This window comes from Ursus maritimus, unplaced genomic scaffold (genome assembly GCF_017311325.1).
Source record: "Ursus maritimus isolate PB19 unplaced genomic scaffold, ASM1731132v1 scaffold_19, whole genome shotgun sequence".
NCBI lineage: Eukaryota > Metazoa > Chordata > Mammalia > Carnivora > Ursidae > Ursus > Ursus maritimus.
The window spans coordinates 15,296,659-15,320,652 of NW_024424341.1; the positions used below are offsets into that span (position 1 = coordinate 15,296,659).

The 23,994-nt window shown below is 37.5% G+C and overlaps 1 protein-coding gene and 1 non-coding gene across 3 annotated transcripts in view; both read right to left on the reverse strand.

Moving 5' to 3' along the window:
* CNOT1 (CCR4-NOT transcription complex subunit 1) overlaps positions 1 to 23,994 on the reverse strand; it is a 105,608-nt gene that overhangs the window by 4,207 nt on the left and 77,407 nt on the right. The window contains exons 23-45 of one of the 2 annotated variants that reach the window (XM_008702573.2): positions 22,786 to 23,016; positions 22,330 to 22,470; positions 21,250 to 21,429; positions 19,410 to 19,526; positions 18,772 to 18,882; positions 18,367 to 18,444; positions 18,022 to 18,199; positions 17,114 to 17,244; positions 15,222 to 15,518; positions 14,417 to 14,557; positions 14,219 to 14,323; positions 13,308 to 13,427; positions 12,034 to 12,225; positions 11,347 to 11,489; positions 10,741 to 10,849; positions 10,468 to 10,637; positions 9,612 to 9,843; positions 7,121 to 7,369; positions 5,985 to 6,148; positions 5,663 to 5,780; positions 4,168 to 4,269; positions 1,254 to 1,427; positions 313 to 462 (exon numbers count right to left, since the gene is read on the reverse strand). In XM_008702573.2, coding sequence (XP_008700795.1) covers positions 313 to 462; positions 1,254 to 1,427; positions 4,168 to 4,269; positions 5,663 to 5,780; positions 5,985 to 6,148; positions 7,121 to 7,369; positions 9,612 to 9,843; positions 10,468 to 10,637; positions 10,741 to 10,849; positions 11,347 to 11,489; positions 12,034 to 12,225; positions 13,308 to 13,427; positions 14,219 to 14,323; positions 14,417 to 14,557; positions 15,222 to 15,518; positions 17,114 to 17,244; positions 18,022 to 18,199; positions 18,367 to 18,444; positions 18,772 to 18,882; positions 19,410 to 19,526; positions 21,250 to 21,429; positions 22,330 to 22,470; positions 22,786 to 23,016 — 3,633 coding nt within the window. Of the gene's footprint in view, positions 1 to 312; positions 463 to 1,253; positions 1,428 to 4,167; positions 4,270 to 5,662; positions 5,781 to 5,984; positions 6,149 to 7,120; positions 7,370 to 9,590; positions 9,844 to 10,467; positions 10,638 to 10,740; positions 10,850 to 11,346; positions 11,490 to 12,033; positions 12,226 to 13,307; positions 13,428 to 14,218; positions 14,324 to 14,416; positions 14,558 to 15,221; positions 15,519 to 17,113; positions 17,245 to 18,021; positions 18,200 to 18,366; positions 18,445 to 18,771; positions 18,883 to 19,409; positions 19,527 to 21,249; positions 21,430 to 22,329; positions 22,471 to 22,785; positions 23,017 to 23,994 lie in introns of both variants that reach the window. The other variant, XM_008702571.2, reaches the window with a different exon arrangement.
* LOC121103594 lies at positions 20,453 to 20,590 on the reverse strand. The gene has a single exon (XR_005835841.1). It is a non-coding gene; the product is annotated as a small nucleolar RNA SNORA46 (small nucleolar RNA).

Sequence of the window (23,994 nt, forward strand, 5' to 3'; positions counted from 1 at the left end):
ACTAACTCCCACGGGCGCCTGGGTGGCTCAGTTGGTTAAGCATCTGCCTTTGGCTCACGTCATGATCCCAGGGTCCTTGGACTGAGTCCTGAATTGGACTCCCCTGCTCAGCGAGGAGTCTGTTTCTCCATCTCTCTCTGCGCCTGCCCCCTGTTCATGTTCGCTCGCTCGCTCTCCTTCAAATAAATAAAATCTTTAAAAACAAAAACAAAAAACTCCCACTAACTCCCAAACAGGCCACCCACAGGACTATGCACACAAAATGCTTGCTATGAAAGACACAGCTTAAAAGTTTAAGTCAAACCAGTTAACCTGTAGGTTGCTTCGCAAATCAGACAGAAAAGTGACCGGTGATCGAGTTTTAAGATAGGAATCCAAATCCTTTTTGAACTGAGGTGGCATCACTCCAGTAAAATTGGTAAGAATCCGGGGCGCAATGTTAATTTCACTCAACATATCCACCTGCCACACACAGATACAATAATCAAAACCAGAAGTAACATGTAGGAGTTAACAGCAAATTCTTTCTCTCCGCCTTAAAAAGTGGTAGGATTAAAACTGCACATTGTAAATATCTTGATGAGAACTGCCACTTTTTATTAATCTTTAATTAAAAGAACCTATCTCCAAAATGACAGGAATCTCTCATTCTGTAATAAATTAATCTTTCTTTAAAAAAATTATCTTTCTAAATTAAGGCAGGATTGGTATTTTTGTGAAGAGGTCTAACGTATATCACTGTTTCCTGGACTTGGATTTCAAAAAAAGAGTACAGAGGAGATTCCTCACACCAAGAGCCTAGTTTTTGAAAAGATGCCCCAGCGGAAAAGAACATCATATTTGCTACTTTAAAAAAAAGCGATGTGAAAGCAAGAGTACAAAATACATAAAAATTATAGTAGCTACATCAGGGCTATACACATTAAAAACACCTGTGAAATATGAGCATTACAAAGATCTGTTCTGCATTTCTGTACCATCAGGGCCATCTAGCAAATAACGGGTCCAACACCTCAACTGAGGTTCCATAATAATAAATTTACTATCAAAATTAATTGAAAATAGCAGCTAGGCAAATACTGTGAACTAACATTCAGCAGGCTTAATAACATGACCCCCACCCCTCCAAAGAGCATCCGCACCTAACAATTTGTGTGTGTATGCTGGGGAGAAAGGGATTAAATAAGTCTACCACCTGAAAAAGGACTCAAATACCAAGACATAACTTTTTCTTGAACCGTTTGGAATTTTACCTTCAGATTAGGAGTGAATGGGTCTGGGAGCCTCATGTTTCTTGGGAAGGCACTCAGGATGAGATTTCTTAGCTGAATACAATTAGGTGGGATGACATCACAGAATCCATAATGGTAATCGCAAAGGAACTCAGGGAAATCATGCAAAAGAACCAACAGCACTCTCAAAGTGCCCTATTTTTAAAAAAATGAGAAAAACATTGGCTCTTTTCCACATTAAGTTAGGAAATGAGAGCAACATTTATACCTTTATGAATGTAACTTAAGTAAAAAAGACAAAAGTATATACTTCAATAACAAATTACAGGCTTTTTACCAAAATAGTTACATCTGGAAATCACCAAAAACTAGCTTTGGGGAGTTTATACCTTAAATGTGTATGCTGTAAGAGGCTGGCAAAAATTAATGAACTGTTAATTAAAAGACATAAGGTTCTGTCTTCAGAAGCTAGAAAAAAGAGCTAATGAAAACTAACGAAGTGAAAGAGCCAAAATCAATTACATGTTTTAAAAAGTACTGAAGGAGGGTGAATCAAAGCTGATTCTTTGAAAAGATTAAGATCGAGGCCTAGATGGCTTTACTGGTAAAATCTTCACTATAAATATTTAAGGAAAAATGAATACAATTTTCACAGTCTCAAAAGTAATTTTTGAAAGAATTTTCCAACTCTTTTAATGAGATTTACATAATCTTGATACCAAAATTTGACGTGAAAAATCACACAAAAATCCTAAGTATTAGAAATAGAAATCACAGTGATATATTGTGACAAAATAGTCCAAATGCAATGGCAGTTTAAGCATTTGATGGAGTTAAGAGAAAAAAAATTTACATGGTTTTGAAAAGGCATTCAATATAACTCAACACCCATTTAATGATTTTAAAGCTCAAATTATGAATAGAAGGGCATCTCCTTATTCAGATAATGGTATCTGCAAAACAAAACTGTAGACTTATAAAAACATCATACTTAATGGTGAATTACTGAAAGCTTTCTTTAGGATCATTAAGGAGACAAGCATGCCATTATCACTATCTTCTACTCAACACTGTCCTGGAGTTACTGGCAACTGCAATCAAGCAGGTGAGAGTAAAACAAAACCCACTGTTATATGTAGATGAAATGACTGTGTATATAGAATACACTGAGCCTAGGGGTCTCAGTTAAGCATCTGCCTTCGGCTCAGGTCACGATCCCAGAGTCCTGGGATGGAGTCCTGCATCGGGCTCCCTTTGCCTGCTGCTACTCCTCCTTATGCACGCGAGCACACTCTAACAGTTAATCTTAAAAAAAAAAAAAAAAAGAAAAGAAAGAAAGAAAGAAAAGAAGAAGAATACACTTCTTCCCACAAAAGACACAGATAAACTCTCAGAAAAAGCAAATTTAGCAAGGTAGCTGAATACACAAGGTAGCTGGCCAATATACAAAAATCAATTGTTTCTATATGCTGTCAACAAATAAATTTAAAAGGTATTTTACAATTTCACAAAAAACATCAAATACCTAAGCATAATTCTAAAGAAAGAGGCTGAAAACCTCTATGCTGGAAAACTACAAAGCACTGCAGAGTAAAATTAAAGACCTAACTAAATAGAAATATACATGTTCAGGACTGAAAAGCTCAGTATTATGAAGAGGTCTATTCCCTCCCAAGTGATCCACAGATCCACTGCAATTTCAATCTAAATGCCAACCAGCTTCCAGAAGTCAAATTGACTATGCAGTCCTTTATGCAATGGCAAATGACACAAAAGAGCCAAAATAATCTTTAAAAGAGAGCAAAGTTGAAGAGGATTTATTCTGCTGATTACTCTGGCTTTACAGTAAGTCTTACAAATCAAGACAGTTTGGTATTGGCCTAGGAACAGATAAACAGATCAACCAGAGAGAGACACCCATACACAAATGGTCAATTATTTTGATGAAGATGCCCCATCAATTCAATAGGGAATGAAGAATGGTACTGAAAAGCTTTATATTATTTATTGGGGTGGGAGTATAAGAAAGGAGGAGGAAATGAACCTCACCGTACATAAAAATAAAAATAAATCTGAGACAGATCATATCACCTAAACATGAAAGCCAGAATAACATGGGTTCTTGGATAGTAAATAGAGTGCATGCAGAATAGATTTCAATTTGGGATTGGCAAAGATTTCTTCCATGAGATACAAAACTCAACACTTAATGAAAGCAAAAGCTTGATCATTTTTACTACATTAAATTAAAAGTTTCCATTCCTCAAAAGACACCTTACTTTTAAGGGAATGAAAAGGTAAGCCACAAAAGTGGGAAATGTCTGATTATGTATTAAATGACAGGCTTATATCCAGAATATATGAAGAATTCCTATTAAAAAAATAAGAAAAACAGATAATTTAGTGGAAAGATGAGCAAAAAACTGTAAAAGGAACATCACAAAAGGATATCCAAATGGCCAATGCACTCATTAAAAAAAAATCAAGGATATGCAAAGTAAATCCACAATGAGAGCCTACTGCACAACTGCCAAATGGCTGAAACAGGCAATACCAGGTATATGCTGGTGTTAGAGTTAATGGACACATATACTTAAGTTGAACCTATGAACACCCTGTTTGGGGACTGGTTATGAAGTACTTTTGATTTCTGTACTTTACTATCTGTTATCCTTTAAAAACTTTTAACAGAAAAACTGGGGTGCCTGGGTGGATCAGTCGGTTAAGCATCTGACTTCAGCTCAGGTCATGATTTCGGGGTCCTGGGATTTAGTTCTGCATCAGGCTCCCCCTCCCTACCCTCTGTCCCACCCTCCACGCTATCAAGTAAATATTTTTTTAAAGCTTAATAAAATTAGGCCTCATATTCTCAGTTTACAGTGTTTAAGTAATTTTAAGTTCAAATTATTTTAATTTATAACTACAAATTAATTACCTTATAGAGGATTTGCATAGGTTTGGTGAGTTCCACATTTCTAAGGAAAGGCGCTAAATATTTGAATAAATCAATCAGTAGCTGTGCATACATAGGCCATCCCTGAAAGAAAGAAATGTACATCAGCCATAATTACACTCACCTGCTTGCTGTTCTACCACTAAAAATTTGCCCAAGCAGCTACACTGTGACTTATTATCTTCTTCATACTAATATAACTAGAGAATACTGACTTAAGTACCTCACTTAAAGACAGGCATTAAAAAGGAATAAGCATAATTTTGGCAATAGTGAAAAATGACATTTAAAACAAAATGGCTTCAGGGGTGCCTGGGTGGCTCAGCTGGTTGAGCATCAGACTCCTGATTTCAGCTCAGGTTGTTATCTTAGGGTCACAAGACGGAGCTCCCTGTCCAGCTCCCCACTCACTGGGGAGTCTGCTTGAGTTTCTCCCTCTGCCCCTCCCCTCACGGTGTATGCATGTGCTCACACTCTCTAAAGAATAAATGAATCTTTAAAACGGGGGGGGGGGGCCTGTGCCTCCAGAAATTCCAGGACATATAGAGGTCCTTGTTCCTATAAGCGAAATTTAAAGAGGACAAGGAAACTGAGAAAATTTCAGACACAACACAAAATACTTAGTCAACTAAGAAACTGACAGAGGTCTATTTTCTTAATTCCTTCTTTTAATTAAGTCGTAGGTCTCAACCATTTCTTTTCCCACTTCCAACTCCTGTCAAATAACCTGATCCAGTTTACGAAAAGTTCACAACACAAATCCTCTGTTTTCAGGCAAACTTGGCCTGTCATCATCCCCCAATTATACAAATTATGTTCATTTTTGGACAATTTTATTCATTACGTTACTGTGTTCCTCCTCCTGGAATACCAAATAAAACCCACTCCATTTAAGGGTTATCTCACTTTCTTTTTTGCCAACCACGTTAAGGAGTCATATTTTCTTCTTAAGGGGTAATCACGGATGCTTTCTACAGTATTCACTTGCCATTTAATTGCAAGATGGGAGAGAACCTCTCATGTTAACTGTGTTTATTTGCAATTACACTTAAAAAACTCTTTACTAGTACTTGGTCCTAATTTCTTCAAATATAGACCAGTGGTATTCACCCTTGAGTGTGAGAGCTTTAGCATTTAGAGTGAGAACTCGTAAAACTGGCAGGTTCTAGAGCTCCATTAGCCAAAGTCTTATATAAAGGTACTCCAAGGTTTTGACTTTTTAAAAAAAGTCCTTAAGCGAGATTAACACATGGCTCACAACGGACTTGAAGGAGCAATACCCTAATCACTGAGGAATGGGCTTCTAGGCAGAGGCAGTCAAGTACTGGTTAAACCCTTTTCCATAACTCTACTCCACATTAAATAATTCTTGACTAAGCCTGAAAGAAGTACGATTATTACTAAATGACTAAGAGTGCTAATAATAAGCTCCAAGTAGTTACAGTCTTCATCTGTAGGAGATAAACTGCAGCCACACCTTCTGCTGTGGCGTATGTGCCAGCATTCTTGCAATAAATATCCGATGAGAGATCAGTTCAAGCCAGGCATACACAAAGCCAGGAGCTTTGGTAGGCCTCAAGATGTGGAATGTATTGCTGGAAGAAAAAAACCTTAGTCAGAAGCAAGGTCCAACTTAAATACAGTGAACAACACATCAATGTAAGTACACAACATGTACGCTATTTTTCAAATCAATATGCCTCAAATCCACAGGAGTACTTCTTTGAGTACTTCTCAAATTTTGCCACTAAGACAGCAATCCTTAACAAGAGATCTCTATTAAATCTAGTAATACTCACCAGAAAGCTGTAAGTGTCTGGAAATTAATGGTTTCCAATACATGCTCAGGTGCATTGAGTTCCAAGAGCAGCATGATAAAAATTCGATGGTAGGGAAGCTGCTGAAATTCACTTTGCCGAACATCATGATCCTGCAGGAGAACTCCCACTACTATACCAAGGACCTACAGAACACACAGATTACAGCCTGTAAATCATGAAGATAAATTCACTGACCACTCACTAGACATGCTTGCTTATCATATACTCTTATGCCCCACATTAAAGAAAAGGATATGTACCATCTGAATTCACAATTATATGCTGGCAGCCAAAGGGCCCATACACTGGTTTGATGCGGCCTGCAAAAAATTTTTGTATTTTCTTTGAATTTCAATCATCTTTGACCAGAAATGTATACTCTCCACAAACCCACTGATTTTCCTAAAGCTCTAGAAATGAGCATGGTACACCATATTCTATTATGTTAATACACTCTAAAATCCTAATTTTTCTGGTCTGATGTGAAGTTGACAAGAGGCAAAATGGTTTATACTTCCCTTGACATTTAGTAAATGGAGGGGCCAGGGACAATCTTAGGCTTCAGAAATGTCTCAAAGAACCATCCTGCATGCCACTTGATTTTCCCACTGAGAGTGAGGGACAGGATAACCTGTTTGTAATTACCCAAGACCAAACTCTAAGTTTGTTTTTGCAGTTTTAATACTCGAATTTCCAGGAACTCCACTGTATATGTCAAAAGAAAACTATATTTTGTTCCTTTTCAGAAAATTAAGACAACTGCAATGTTACTCCTGGTGTTTGAGTTGCTCATCTATTATCAGCAGACATGTCTAGCCATCCCATTGACAGTGATTCTGTCTACTGGAGAAAATTTTGTATTTTCAATATCTTCCAAGGTAGTCATTACCAAACATTAACATACTGAAATATGCTGTTCCCCCCACTGCCTTTGGTCTTTTAAAGTACCATACTCTTCTAAGATGTAGTGATTATGTTTATAATACTACCTACGAATTTAATTTCAGGACAGAAAAGGGGATGTTACAAAATGTTTTGGGGAACAGGCTGAGCCCTGAGAACCACTGATGCAGATTTTAAGTGTACCAAGACTAAGACAAAAAAGAAGTTCAGACCTTGTTCAGCAAATTAATCTTTGTGACAGTGTTGGTGGCCTCCCCTGAGTGCTTTACTAGCAGTGCAATGAGTCGGACAAAGGCATCCAGGTTGTGATAGCACTTGGCTCGGATCATGGTGGGATTAGCAGCAGGATTGTGCTGCTGCTCTGCCTGAGCACGGTAACTGATTTCAACACACATTTCAGTACACAGACGAAAGAACCTCGTTATGAGGTCATCAGTCTTCAGGATTCCTTGCTGGTGCATCTACCAAGGGAACAACAACAACAACAAAATATATATATAGATATATAGAAATAAGAAACAGATAATACACATAAATTTTTTAATTTTCATGCTTAAAAGGTATTCTCTCATTTATTTCATGTCACATTTCTTATTCTTACTTTTAAAAAGGTGTCATGAAAATGACTTCTCCATTAAGGACCAATGACAGAATTCCTCAGTTTTAAGTTTAATGGAGAATAGAAAAGATGGAAGGTGAGAAAGAGATAACAACATGGCAATTTTGAAAAACAGTCCACAGCCAAATAATGTGGAAATTTAACTAGGAAAATAAACCAACTTTCAGGAACCCACTAAAATCAAATGAAGATATTCTAGCTAATTCATATTTCCCCCAAGTAGGAAATTAAATGACATATTATTTCGTATTTTACTTTCCCACAGAATTTAAGACAATTTCTTCCAACTGACTCAACCAATAACAAAATTTTTCAAACTCCAACGAGCTGCAACAGGAAAATCAAGTAAAAATTTGTACAGTAAGTGGGTATCAAAGAAAATAGCTACAGATCATATCTGGCTATTTTAGTGAAAACTGAAGTTTATTCTAATGTGAATTCAGTTTAAAGTAAAATGTTGTTTTAAAGGATAAAAGTACAAATTTTATGATACATGATTTGGAAGTGAAGCAAAGCAGAGAAGTTATTTGGCTAGTATGAAAGAAGAATGCAGTATAACAAGGGTTAAGGCTGCAGAGGGAGAGGGAGGTCAGTGCTTAAAGAACCAAGCCCAGAATGAAAAGTTGACCATTATCTTGGAAACTTTGAAACAATTTCCCTGTCTCTTGATAGGCAATAAAATAACTGAATTGACATTAATGTACCCTAGGCAAGACAGGAGGTCAGCAGAGGGACTTCTGTACACTGAAATCTGAATAACGGCGGGGGGGGGGGGGGGGACTAACGAAGACAAACTGCTATGATCAAGAGGAAGCACGAGGCGGGAAGAATTCTCAAAAGGATGCATAAGAGAAAAGTATAAATTATCCTTTTTTAAACAGAGAGAAGAAACAAGAGTAAATAAGCAGCAGGAAGAGCTGAGACAGGTGCCACATCCATACCCATGAAATATTGATGATCGCAAAACCGACTGATTCAAAGTTCTTCTATCCAAATTAGAAATAAAACTACAAACATTCAGTAACACCTTTGCAATAAGGTATATTTTAGAATTTTTTAGGGTACAGACCTACTTAGTATGATTTATTTAAGTTAACATTCATCTTGAAAAGTAAATCCAATTTCTAACTTCTAAAATTCAAATCAGCTCTTCCACATTCCATTGTCATTTATGTGATAATAGACCTAATTTGCCATCTTTCTTTGGTAGCACACCTAAACTTTCGTCTAGGTTTAAAGAAATACAATGGTCAATCTGCAGAAATAAGCAGATAGAGAAATATGTCTCCCTGAACAAATACTACAATAGTTTTACTAAAGAAATTCTAAGGGCAATTCACAAGTAACCATTCTCGCCATGAAGTAACATGATTAGGACACACTGACTACTGGGTATGAATCCCTCCCAGTGGCTGAAAACAGACAGTAACGATCAAAAACAGAATGCTAAATGGTACTACAGCTCTCTTCCTACGTTTTCGTCTGTTTATCCTGTTACAAATATTCTTTCCAAACCTAATTATTCTAGGAACTTGTTTCCTAACGCTTTAACTCAAAGTCCAATTTAGATCAAATTGAATGAAAATAAATACTGGAAACTATTTCCCAAAAGAACACGTTAATCAGTTTTAGGTAAATAAGCTACTTAATTTAGAAAATATAATAAAAGCCTCTACCATTTATATATTCAAGTTTTTTGCTGCGTTTTATTTTTTTAAAACATGAGCTATTATCAGAATTTTATTTATTAGCCCATAATCCCCTTATCAAACTAGTAAAATTATTACACACATCCGGGAATTTCATTATTCATTATCTGATCCACTGTACTCTGTAATTATGACAACTGAAATGGGATAAGCAGAACTAAAGGGGACATGAAATGTTGAATTTACTGGTTAGGGTCCAAAGATGAGGAAAGAAATAGGCTTCATCAATTTAACAGTGTAATAATGATGACAATTTTTGGTTTACATGAGTATGGAGGTAACTGGCCACAGGTACATAATACTGAGCTTAAATATTGGAGGCATCACACCCTACTTATGTTGAATAAAAAGCACCTTTCTTTCCAAAAGCTCTACCTGTCCAACAAACGCAGAGAAAGCTTTGGTACTGTCACGGCCAGCTGCTGCTGAATGGTAGAGATTCACCCATTCCCTCAGAAGATACTCTGCCTTCTCCCTCAGGCCTGGAGGATCATCGTACTCTGAGGCTTGAGAGATTCCAGAATGCATCATAAAGTTAGGGCCTCCATGAGCACGATCAATCATTGCTTCATAGTTGGATCGCACTACTTCCATCAGCTGGGGCAATCTAGTACAATAAATCCAGAGTGAAAATCAGTCTACTCATGGCTGTGATTTCACAGACATACAGTTGGACAATTTGCTTATATAATAGAAACCCCAACAGTCATTTTCATATTTAAACAAGACTATCCATGGTCTCTGTTTACTCATAACCACATAATATGCAAATGATTGACCTTGGTTAAGCCACTTCCTGACCCCCCCAAAATGGTGCCTGTTGAAATGAAGCTGATGTTCAGTCAACAAATATTAACTGTGTGCCTACCACGTGCCATGGTTTGTTATTTATCTTAACCTCAACAATTTTTTGAGATACTATTTCTATTTTATTCAAGAAAAGGTAAGTCAACTTACCTAAAATCAAATTTTAAAGTGGCAGAGCCAGGGCTTAAACAGAGGGCTCTTGACACCAACTCTAGTACTGCATGTACTGCTTGCTCTATGGCAAGAAGGCTTGGCAGTTAGTTAAGCTTTCAAACTTCAAGGTACAACATTAAGCCTCACTATAGCTTCCCACATATTATAGGTACAGCAGTTTTAACGGGTAATGTTAGTAAGTCTGCACATTTATTTCTAAAGCTCCTTCATAGACTGAACACACAAAGATCCCAAAACATTTCATCCTCACCCTTCTGGAGCATTGCCTCTGGAGTGAGCATTAATCCTCATGAGAGTTTCAATGGTGTGGAATAGATCTGCTTCAGTAACATGAGCAACACTCCTTTCATCCACCAACAGGATTTTTACCAATTGCATAGCAAATGCCACGGCCATGTAGTTTAAACCATTCTCCATTGACTGGCAACACAGAAAGCACAATGTAAGATAGACAACACTTACAGCAACCACACTTCCCAACTACAAGAGTCCTTTTTCCTATTTAAGAAAATTCCGTCCATACCTGAGCTAGGTGAAGATCATACTGCTGCATATTAACCAAATGATTGCGAATAAGCAACTCCACTGCTTCCACATTGTATTTATATTCATCTCGACATTCAATTAGGCACCTAGAAAAAGTATTTCTTTAAAGGCCTAACCATACTGTATCAAGTAAAATAAAGAACTCATTTTATTCAATGGTAATTTGTTCCAAATTAAGGATGCTATGAGAACCAACTGCTAGTATCTAAGACTCAAAATAGCCAATAATGAAGTAGAAGAGACAGCCCAGTGTTAAAACTCAAGCTTTGATCTCAAAGCCTAGAAAACAAAGCATTCCATTTAAGACACTGAAATATTTATATATGAACACCACTGCTATGAAATCACTGAAACCTTTAAAAGCCAATGATCTACAATTCATCCCCCAAAGCAAGGTATTGGTTTTCCATATTCATCATGGGCACCAAATGGTTAAGGGCCAAGCAATCAACTATTCTCACTACTCAGAACTGAGACAAACGTCCCACTTACCTTCTAGAAAAAGGAAATCTCTGGACATAAACAGGGCATGTATGTTAGAAAACAGTCCAATAAATAGTACTCTTCTAAGATGGCTACTGACCTTGTGATCTGTTTGTTACACCACGGGGACCCATATGCCCTGCCGTCTTGAAGAGCTTTTAAGACCAAAAGGTGGCACTCCCTATAGCGCAGCAGTAGGTCAGCATCAGCACCACTTGTGGCATCTAGTAAACCCTCTACAGCCTACAGAAGAAAGACAGTATTCACATCATGGAAAATACAGTACTTGACCGAACTATCAGAGCCAAAAACCAAACCTTAACAGAAACTACAACACAGCTTCTAAAGCCTCTAGTTAATAATGTCCACACTCACCAAAATGCTTTTCACTTACCCTAACAATCTCTAAATTCTATCTAGTTTATATTCACTGTGTTCTTCACATGAAAGGCCCCACTGTCCCTACATAGTCAAAATCCAATTCCCCACCAACCCTCTCACATCACTCAAGTACTTGGGATCAATTCATTCCTCCAAATCTAAAGTGCTACCTTTTCAAGTTTCTTAACTGTATTTTCAAAAGATCTTAATGAAAAATTTTGTCCCGTTTCACCATCGGTAATTGTCATGACTATGTTCTACCCTAGAGAAAATTACCTGATTACCAAAAAGAACTTGTTTTAACTTAATTTCAAACTCTTAACATAACTTAAGGAGATGATGGTGTGGGGGGGTCACTACATTTACAAACCTAGTCTCTTCTTAAAAGTAACATTTAAGAACTAACCTTCTGGAGCAATCCAAGAGCAGCTATGGCATCCCGAGAGTTTCGAGATAATACTACAACCTCCAAAAGACTTCTAAGAGCCTGAGCTTGAGGATTCATGGCCAAAGTTGGTGGGATGGCATGTAGGTGCTGTTCCAGTTCTGTAATGCACTTATCATAAATCTGAGCTACATCATCTGTTGCCCAAGCTTGCTGTTTCAGAGAAGGAAAAAACCAAGGAAGAAATAGGCAAAACTTTTAAAGCATTTTCACTGGCTCGTTCAGTAATTAAAAAGTCTTTTACTATGTTTACTCCCCTGAATTTTTTTTTTTTCATCAAAACATAGAGGGGCTTGTCCATTCCCATTCCTGAACTATTCAACCTTAACAACATTAGGTGGGGCAGTGCAAGGCAGGGATGAGGGGAGGGGTATTGCACTGCACTGAGGAAAATCCAACAGATATCAACACAATCAAGTCATCAAAGCAAGCAAGATAAATAATGGGATAGGATACAGCCTAGGAATTTAGGTAATCTAAACCATGGAAAATACAGTACTCAGTTCAACTGTCAAAGCCTGATGAATAACACAGCATTATTTCTGTGATAAACCCATCAAAGATGCAGATCCGAATCTATTCCCGAGAACATACTGGACAAACCCAAATCAGGCCATTCTAGAAAATAAGTGGCCTATAATCCGCAGAAGCGTCAAGGTCATGAAAGATGAGGAAAAGGTAAGGTGCTGTACCAGACTAACCTAGGGTAAATTTAAAAAATATAACTAACTGAAATGTACGATTCTGAAATAGGTCCTTCTCCTATAAAAAGGTGATATTGGGACACTTCATAAAACCTGAATGAGGTCTAAGGATTAGGTACTAATATACCAGTGTTAACTTTCTGATTTCAACAGAATGTCTTTTTAGGTAACACACACCAAAGTTTTTAAGAGTGACTGGGACATCAGGGTCAGCATTTTATATTCAAACGGTTCAGGGTAAAAAATGTTTCGCCCTCCCTACATCTTCAACTTTTCTATGGATAATTACTTCAAATTTTTAGAAAAAGTTTTTACAAAAAAACAGGTGAAGCCACAGGGGTCACCATGTAAATTCCTCTAGTTAGGCCAAACATGAAAATCAACCATATGGGTTTGAAAAAGAAAAAAAAAAAAAAAAAAAAAAAAAAAAAAAAATCCCCCAGATGCCATGTTCATCTGATATAGATTAACAGATAAAAACATTCAAATTAAAACGTAAAACATTCAATTTAATCCCAGGCAACGATTTACCTTCATGGGTTGAGCTAAAAATCCTGTGGGCTGACTTAAATCATTCGTGGGCAAGAAGCCAGGCACATTGCGCGCAAACTCTTCATAAACAGCCAGCTGCTTTGGGTCCACACCACCAACCTGGAAAGAAGAAAACCTATTTTGACAGAATCCTCTTCACAAAATTGAAGGCAAGTTTTTTTCAAAGTGGAAAGTTTGCATGGGAGTAAGCACAGGGGTTCTGAAACGGGACACAGGAGCCACTACAACATATTGATGTTACATGCATGACTGAGTATGCATGCATCTGCACACAATTCACAGTGTTTCCCATTTCCCTGAATCCTGTCAAGAGTCCCCTTCATTTACAAATTCATTTGAGTTTTTCTACTGGAAAATGCCTCAAATAGGACCATACCAAGTGCAATTCTCCAATGGAACTGGTAAAAATGATCAGAATTCTCACATCTTCTTCTCACCAATAAGTAACTAGCAATATAAACTTAAGTGCCAGAAGGGAAGACCAAGTTGTAAAACACAAAAATTAAGGGGGACATGAACTCTGTATGGTAGCACTTCAACAACTGCGAGGTACATACATCTAAGGTTATCTTTTTTTTTTATATATATACTTTTTTATTTTAAAGTAATCTCTTAATTTTATCTTTAAGTAATCCCTCATGTGGGGCTTGAACTCCGTCCCTGAGATCAAGAGTCTCACACTCTACCAACTGAGCCAGCGAGGCACCCTACCTAAGGTATCTTTATGCTTTCTCCACAGGTAGCCTTCAAACAATACGCTCCTGAGGTAGATCTGTCTCAGAAACATCTAACATTTAACCCCACTGTCTTAGTCTTGTTGAAGAGTTTAAGCAACAAAAACAGAAAGAAAACAAAGATGGGCAGAGAGAGACAAAGCCCCCAAATCTCACTTTCAGCCTGATTTGCTCTGGCATCCGCTCAGCTTGGTATGTTAACACAACAGGATCACAGTACCTGCGCCCTTCTTGCCTAGCATGTTTTCTCAGCTCAAATTCCTGCAAGTAAAAAAAGTCACTGAGGTTCTTGTTATGCGGCATTTTCTTAAATTGAAAAAAATAATACTTAAACAGCAAACGCTAAACACTTACAGTTGCTAATCTCTTGTCCATCTCAGGGCCTGCTTTTTCTACTGCAGTCTTCTGAATAAAACAGCAAGCTAATTCACAATTGTCCTGAGCTAACTGGGCAGCTGCCTGATCCATCATTTCCCTTTGTTGTGGAGATGCAGTCTATGGGAAGGGGAAGAGACAGAAAGAAAACAATTTAAATTTCGTTTTCTGTGGATGGACAAGACAGATGAGAAAATAGGAAATACAGTGCCTAGACAAATTTTAAAAGTTCTGACTGGACTTATGACTCATTAGCTATGACCATGAAATAGCCTAATATTCATATTCATCTGTAAATAAAATACTACTCACCCAAAACATTTATCAGGTTATTGTGAAGACAGTGACTATGGAAACAGTTAAGCAGTTAAAAAAAAAAAAAAAGGCATTAACCATGACATGTAAGACCCACAATTAATAATTGAGTTACTTGAAGTGTGCGTGCGTGTGTATGTGTGTACAAAGTCACTTTCCATTGTTTTGTACTGTCCTATTCCAAGTGCTTTAATCAAATTCTTAATGATAAAGGAAACAAGATTGTTAACTCAGGCATTTTTTTAAATCCTTCATTTCTTTAAACGAATAAATATTTGGATATCTACTATCTGCAAACACTGTGTTGAGGATATAATAGCAAAAACAAACACGATGCTTCACCTCATAGAATTTACAATCTAAGAGAAAGGAAGATATCAAACAAATTTGGTGATGTGCAAAGAAAAAGAACCTCTTTCAGACAAGCAGTAAGGAACTGTGTACTACACCAAGAACATAGTCAACGTACACGCAGGGCTGAGGCAAAACTGTTTTTCAGGTTGGTAGATATGCTCATTAGCAAAGGTTCCCTGCAGGTAATCATAGCCATTCCAGCTGTTAAGTTACGCATCATGTGATGAGCTGCTATTCGCATTCGAGATTCCTCAGAATCCAAGGCAAAATCCTTCCTGACTATTTGCTCACAAGTAGTCATGGCAATCTTGATCGATCGATCCACCACAGGATGGACCAGCTCCTGGACAGCCCGTTCAATTGCCTGGCGTACACACTGCTTCAACTGTGGATGGGCCTGAAACAAGGGAATCTAGGTAGGAAAAAACAAGTCAAGTCAACAGCTTGTTAAGTAAGACAACCCAACTTCCATCAGTAATCACACCCACGATTTTGGAAGTTACTTCAATATTAACCATTAACTACCAATTTCTACTTTAAATTAACCACTGAAAAACATGGGAAATAGAAGCTAAGCTACAAAGACAGTATACCTTATGATACGTAATAATAGACAGGTCTTCAATTTTTTAAAAATCTGATGGGCAAATTTTTTTTTTTATCACCGGATGCATTACATGCTTGCTTAGTTAAAATCTGTGGCTTAAGTACTCTTTTTTTTTTTTTTTTTTTTTTTAAGATTTTTATTTATTCATTTGAGAGAGAGAGACAGAGAACGTGAGCACATGAGTCAGGGCAGGGAGAGGGAGAAGCAGACTTCCCAACTGAGCAGTGAGCCCAAAGTGGAGCTCGATCCCAGGACCCCGGGACCATGACCTGAACGAAAGGTAGATGCTTAACAAACTGAGCCATCCAGGCGCCCCATGTGGCTTAAATACTCTTTAAGAGAGTGACTTCTTTAGTTGCTTGGAGAAATGCAAATGAATCAAGTTTATAGAGAAAAGGACTTCTAAAAAAAACATTATTACAAATAATTCCTCAGAATAGCAAACATTTACACTACCATACACTGAAGCCATTTTGCCTCACTTGAAAGACTACTTCCAATCTTTTATCTCAAACTATGCCCTAATAGTCATTTGGTCTCATTAAGTTAAACTTAATGACCTTGTAAGAAATTTTTAAAATATTCATGATGGATACATGAAAGCATTCAGATTACTGACATTATAAAGGGGAACCACAATTTCTAGATCAAGCCCCCACCAAAAAACACAGGATAGGGGGGACAGGTTAATAAAATACCTCTTTCAAAATCCCATTATGTTCTTTAAATAAAAGAAGGCTCAATGTATTACTGTTACTCCTGTATTTGTGAACATTTTCAGTTTCTAAAAAACAAACACCATGAATGCTTCCAAGTATGTGATTCTGAACAAATGTTAAGCAGAATAAAAGACAGAAGATAATCATCACTCTGAACACATAGAGTCAAATACGACCTTTTAAGTATAGGAATTTTATATGACTTCAAACCAAACTTCCCTCCTAGAACCAGGCTACAGATTTATAACTGGAAGTATTAAGTCCCACTTCTAGACCCTGGCCCAGAGATTTTACATACACACACAGGAATCAGCTCAGTTCACACTATCTGCCAAAAGAAAGGGCATAATGTCAAGGCTAAGGGTGACATGATAATGAAAATAAAGAGCAAAAACTTAGGAAGACACTAAGGATCTTTTGACCCGTGGAAGGAATTCCTGGCGATTGCGATTATATTGCCAGCTGATTAGTATCTTAGGGTTCGGATAAGAGGAACAAATATAGATGATGTCTAGTCACAAAAACTATTTTTAGAGTAGAAAAAAATCCAAGCTGTACTACACAGCAGTTCCCAATTCCTGCCAACCTAAGAATCCAGAAGAAAGGGGAAAAAGAAAAAAAAGGTGACCAGTTTATCTTGTCACAAAGTGGGAACTGGGGGATGGAGCAGTGTTTACTTACCGTTGGATTTAGGGTAATGTGTGGTGCCAAGCCTGCAAGGGAATACACATTGATGTCGTGGTAGCTGTACTGTGGTTGTGGTGGAACTGTGGCTGTACAAGTGGTACTGGTAGCTGGTGTTGTAGAAGTTGCTAAATGTTAAGAGATAAAATAAGAGCTAATAAAAAGCACACTTCTTGATTTTACCGTAACATTAGCGGGTATCAAGTGGTCTTTCATTAAATTAACTAGATTAGTCTCTTGGAGGACTTGGGACAGGTCACATTTTTTCCACCCTAAATTATAAGAAAATTTCTTTTGTTTTAATAGAGATTTGAACAAAGTATGTAAAACTAGGTCAGTGACATGCTACATTAGTAAGCCCACACCTTGTTGGAATACTCTTTATTACAGGTATCTATTTCCAGTCTAGGATATTTCCCGGTTTCACCTGGAGATTCTTAGCTACTGAATACTGACAAGAGAATGCAAAGCTGGTTTATTTTAACACACCTCCCAATCTTTTTTTCAACACTCCTATAGCGCCCACACTTCCAATCTACATGATCCAAGTATAATAATTCACTCCCCGGGCAGATCTAGCTGGCAGTCTGGCCAGTGCACGATTTGAGGAATAACACAGACCATCATGCCATGCAGTCCCTTCTCAGGCCTCAAACAATGTAAAAGATAAGCTGGCTTAGTTGGGGTATGATTAATGATGCTTAATTAAGAATACTATATGAATTCTAATACCTAAGAGAATGCCTACACATTACTTATTTTTCCTTAACAATTTAGATGGCTCACCAAAAAGTATACAAAACTTCAGCACCACGTTATGTGGAAAATTATAACTTGCTATATGCATGAAGATGTACCATTTAAGAAAAAATTCTGTAAAGCAGAGGGCTAATTATCACACTTACTTGTGGTTGTGATGGGAGGGAGTTCTTCTGGCTGCTTGACATCTTTCTTTGGAGCAGAGAGTTGCTCATCTAAGTTCTTTAGGCGATCTTTATCCTTTAGGAGGTTTCCAGGTTTTAGCTCATTGATGTCTAATGCAAGGTTCTTACAAAGGACCTCAATCTCAAACTTCAAGTTTAACTGCATAATTAAAATATTTGAATTTTAAAAATGTAGCTTCATTCACAATATATACTACTCTCACCCAAATGTACAGTGCTTCCCCCAAATATACTCTATGTTTCCTGTAAATTTTAATAATGTGAAGGCACAGAATGTTCTAAAGGATAAAGCAGCAACAAATTTACCTTTAAGTCATGTTCCTGATGTAGCTCTGCTAATACATTCATAATTGCCATCGTCCATGGGTTAGGTGGCCTAAAAACCTAAAGAAAAGCTATAATGTTAAGGTGGCCCCCAAAAATCATTCTTTAATTTGTATTATTTAAAACAGTTAAGCACTTATACCTATGTGGCCATAACAAACCCCTTGGGTTTCCCATCTATACCATATTTTAGGAAAACACCAAAACCCAAAGCCATTCTTTAAAATCATGCTACCTTAGCCTCTCACACTAGAAATCCGAGATTCTCAGAGGAAGACTGACTGAACCAGCTCTATGCTCATAGGAACTAAGGTTATAATCTCTTGCCCTTTTGCTAAAACTAACTCTTACAAATTGACCATCAATAAAATATTAAAATCTACTCACCACACTACGAATGCTAGATTCTAAGACTTTGGCAACAAAGGGCACTACGTAGAGCAACTCTTGCTGTCCTTTAACATAAGCCTCTAGCAGCAAAGATTTTACATCCAAGTCCTAGAATTAGAAAAATATTTTTAAAAGCTGGGAATATACTTCTAAACCCCTCACAAAGTAATAAAAGAAAGGTATCCCGCCAAACTCTTTCCCCAATCAGGAATCAATATAGTATGACCCTTGCCTTACAAAAAGGTGATAACAGATCTTAACTGGCTTTTGTTTACCCTGCTAAACAATGCAAGATCATGAGGATGCAATTAGATTCAAAACATGGGCCAAGTTCTTACACCCAATCATCATTAAAAATAGCCCCAAATAGGAGCGCCTGGGTAGCACAGTCGTTAAGCGTCTGCCTTTGGCTCAGGGCGTGATCCCAGCGCTCTGGGATCGAGCCTCATATCAGGGTCCTCTGCTAGGAGCCTGCTTGTTCCTCTCCCACCCCCGCTTGTGTTCCCTCTCTCGCTGGCTGTCTCTGTCAAATAAATAAATAAAATCTTTAAAGAAAAAAAAATAGCCCCAAATAAAGTCAAGACATAATATGCTGTACGAACATTCTCAAGTTTTACATGAACCCTGGAACTCACAGTGTGTAAGATGGGTTTATTTTTAGCTAGTGTGATCATTCCTAGCCAATGTCCCAAATTCTTCAGCAAAGAACGATCTGAAAAATTTGCTGCAGCTTTATCAGAGGTCAGGAGCACCTGAAATGGTATAGGATTAAGAAAGATAGAAAATGAGCTTAAGAAAAAAATTCTCAACTAAATGTTTGAGAATTCCACCTTATCCTACCTTAAAAATGAGCCCTCAATTCTAACAACACGCTCCAAAGATCTATTCCGTATTATCAGAGTATAACTACACAAGGTTAAGGGACCATGTATGGTCCTACGGATAAGTATTTGAAAACTGAAAATTTTAGCTAGGTTTTTAAGCAGACACCCAAATGCAAATCTAATTTCGGAGAGCAAAATTCAATTCAATTCAAATGATGATTAAAGCTATGCTTCCAAGTCCTTCAAGACAACAAGCATATGGAGAAATGTAACCAATATCACAGTATCTAGCACAATCTTTAGCATAATCCAGGTCACTATATATCAGAGAACTAAAATAGCTTCCTGAAATACAGTATAATAATGCTTAAACGCTTCTTTTTACATTTTCTGGAATACCTATTTATTTCAATAATACGCTTTTTAAAAAATTTCTAGAATACCTATTTCATTAATTCTCTAGTTCTTACTTTCCTAAGGAGCACATAACCATTGCATGAGTATGTTTTGGGGCACGTATATACATCCATCTGCTACATGTTACCCCTTAAAATTTATGGCTATAAAGTTGTAATTTAAATTTGTTTAAAAGAATCTGGAAATATTGCTCCAGAATATGTGCATACTTTCTTATCCCAATCACCACTGCAATCAGATAAAAAAGGGTGAATATACTGGGGTGCCTGGGTGGCTCAGTCAGTTACTTGCGGTCATGACCTTAAGGACCTCAGACTGAGTCCTGCATCAGGCTCCCTGCTCAGCGGGAAGCCTGCTTTTCCCTCTCCTCCCCACCTATGCTGTCACTCTCCATGTCTCTCTCAAATAAATAATTTTTTTTAAAAGGGGGAATATGGTTATGTTCCTTAACTCTATTCAGCAACAGCAGAATGGCATATAGTCAGCTGTGCAACAGAAAGAGCCAGGAATTCTTTTGCACTACAGCGTAACCAAGAACGGGGTAAATTCCCATCCACAGGTTTAAATATAGTGCTGGTTCCTAAACCAATGCCCCAAGTTATCATCAAAGAATGATTACAGCTGTACGCTGGTTTTCTCGAAACGTTATTCTTCCTGAGAAATAAGATACCTAATTTTACAGAACAGTGTTAGTACATTAGGAAAACTGAACAGCTGACACTCCTTCACAATAACTATTCCACAAATAAGGCTAGAGTATACAGATATGTGGCACGTAAGACAACATCAAAGACTCGCTGCAGCACTGTCTTTTTAACAGCGAAAGTTATTTACAGTTTAAATATCCATTAACAATAAATATACATACACTGGATTTCTACGAGACCATTAAAAACAACCTGAGGGACTACAGCTGAGAGCATATTACAAATACAAAGGGGAAAAAGCAAGTGAAAGACATGAACAGAGGGTAAAGATTTAAAACCATGCATGGAATGATAAAAACAAATTCAGAATAATAGAGTCACTTTTGAAGTAAACAGTACATGTCTATGTAACTAAATTCTTCATGTTCCATATTTGAAACAAACCCTAGAGCTACTTTCATAGACAACCTAATACAGACGACATAAAAAAACAAACAGCCAACACCTCCCCCAAAATTCTGCTTGCACGATCAAGTATTTCCAAATTCAAAATAGTAATAAAAAGAAATACAAGAACTAAATTTTACTTTGATGTTTCTGTAGGTCTCATTCAGAACCATCTTATTAAATTCAGGGTTCTTCAGCGTGTCAAGGAAGTTTGAATAGAGGCTGTGAAAGTTTGGCTCAATACTGACTCTCTTCATAACCAGGTACTGTGAAACCCAAGGCATAAATTCTTCCTTCACAGTTTCCTTTAGTTCTTCAACCTAGCCAACCAATATGACACAGGAAGTACACGATTAAAAGATAAAATATAGTTTTGTTTTTTCTGTGAACAATACTACAGCATGTGGCTCCTTGCAAAAACAGATGCTAAAGCACCATGCTTCATCTCCCCCCACAGCAGACACTTGCGATAAAGCACAGTATATTCAGTTCCATGTCAGTATACCGTCAGTCATCTCTAAAACATCTATGGTTGCTTTCAGCTTTAAAATTATAAAACATGAAGTCCCTCAAGCCCATCTTCCCCAACTCTCCATTTGACCAAAATTGCATGAATTATTAATGTACAACCTGCCACTAAGAGACCTAACACCAGAACTATGTTTTCCTAAATTTCCATCTCCAGGAAACTTCTCTTCCAAAAGGACAATAAAGGCTTATTTCTCCCCCCCAATAAATTCTGGTGGGATTTTGAAAGATGGTGTATGCATAATATCTCAAAAATTACCTGTTCAGGCTAATCTTAACAGCTAACATAGGCATTTCCAATGCCTTACATATAATCTTAAAAGGCAACGGTCATTTCTTATGCTTTGCACAAGGTCTACCTCCGTTATTTGACATCTAATAAAAGCTCTAAATGGTCTCTGGGAGGACATGACTTGTGACAAGGTACAAATGAAACCTTCCATCACGATGAGACCATGACGTTTACTTCAAAAGCCTGTAAAACTCACTGCAAAACTAGTGCTACTTAATGTCTACAAAAACCACAGCCACTAGTTGTATATCCTCATTCCCTTCGTTTTGATTCTATTACTTCGACCTTTAAAGTAAAGCATCACAAAGGGTGCAGAACATCAAATATAAATCCCTCAACCCATTAGGGATAAGAACAGACAGCATTCATAATGGTATATAAACTATCACATCATGCTCACCTTTTGGGTCATATTTGACTGTGAGAGATTATTGAAGATAAAAGCAATTTTCTCTTGGATATTTTCTGGGGGCTCTACAATTCTCTCAGTTTGATCTGTGGCCACAAGCAACGTGTCTATATTTGTAGTATTAATAGAAGGCTTAAAAAAAAAAAAAAAACATAAATTGAAATGCTTGCTTGACAAATCCCAGGGGAAAATGTATACTGATTCCTTCAGTAAAAAAGATACACATGGTATATATGGCTGTACACTTCAAGTATTGGCAAAAATATGTATTCAACTATTAATAGTGCCTGTCTCTGGGATATCTGGGGAGGGGAGATACAAAGGGAAAAATGCTGGTCTTTATATTTTCGGTAGGTATGTGTTATTTATAATAAAATTAAAATACATGCTCACTACTGGAGACATTACAACATAACAGACCCGAGAAAAGAAAAAAGATCTACTTACTGGCACATCTTTCTTAAAGCTGACTCCAGTTGGCCTGGTGACTGTAACCGTTTTAGCAACAGTGGTGGTTGTTGAGGTGGTTACCATCGTGCTAACCTGACCAGCAAGGGGAGCTTTTGCTGGAACCTGGGCCTGAGCCTGGGCCTGAGCCAGTGCAATACTTCCAGGGGTTGTGATAGAGCCCTGCATTTTGACAGGAGGATCTCTAGATTGCTGTCCATATTCAATATACTAGGGGTAAGGAGAGGGAAAGACATTGAAAGACTTCTTAACAAAAACTGAAAATCCTCAAAAATCCTTCTGAAGGGGGAGAAATCCTCGCAGAATACTCATCTGGCTCATCTATATCCCTTACTCCTTGCCCCCTTCTAGTCCATATTCCTATATACGCCTCCATATATACTTCCATAAATCCCTTAATACATGTAAACTTCAACATTTTTAGATTTCTATACTAAGACATGTCATTTTTAATTCTATACTAAATTGATCTCTTTTACTGGATGCTGATGAGAAACCTAAGGCCTAAAAAATACAGTGAGTTATCTTTCAATAACTACAACTATTACTACAAAACAAAGAAACATAGTGTAGAAAACCAAGCCAGCTAGAACCTAATAAGCAGGAAGGCAGACTTCTTTTCCATTTCATAGACCACTCAACTTCCTTTACACACACAAATTAGAAAACTGATATAGGGTTCCTGATCCTATTTCCATGTCTGAACAAAACAAAAACTACTACCTAGAGGCACCGAGGTGGCTCAGTCAGTTAAGCATCCAACTCTTGATTTCAGCTCAGGTATGATCTCAGGGTTATGACATGGAGGCCCCGTCAGGCTCCACACTGGGTGAAGAGCCTGCTTAGGATTCTCTCTCCCTCTGCCCCACCCCCCAAACAAAAAACTACTATCTAGATACAAAACTTTATTCAAAAAAGGACATTCTCGAGGCTCCTGGATGGCCAGTCAGTTAGGCATCCAACTTTTGGTTTTGGCTCAGGTCATGACCTCAGGGTCCTGAAATCGAGCCAGGTGCTGGGCTCCACTTTCAGCAGGGAGACTGCTAAAGACACTCTCTCCTCTGCCCCTCCACCTTGCTTTTCAATGAATAAATCTTCAAAAAATAAAGAGCATTTTCAAATAGGAATGACAATCTCTGAATAAAGTATAGCACTTTAAATTGACCAAGTACAGAAAAACAAATAACC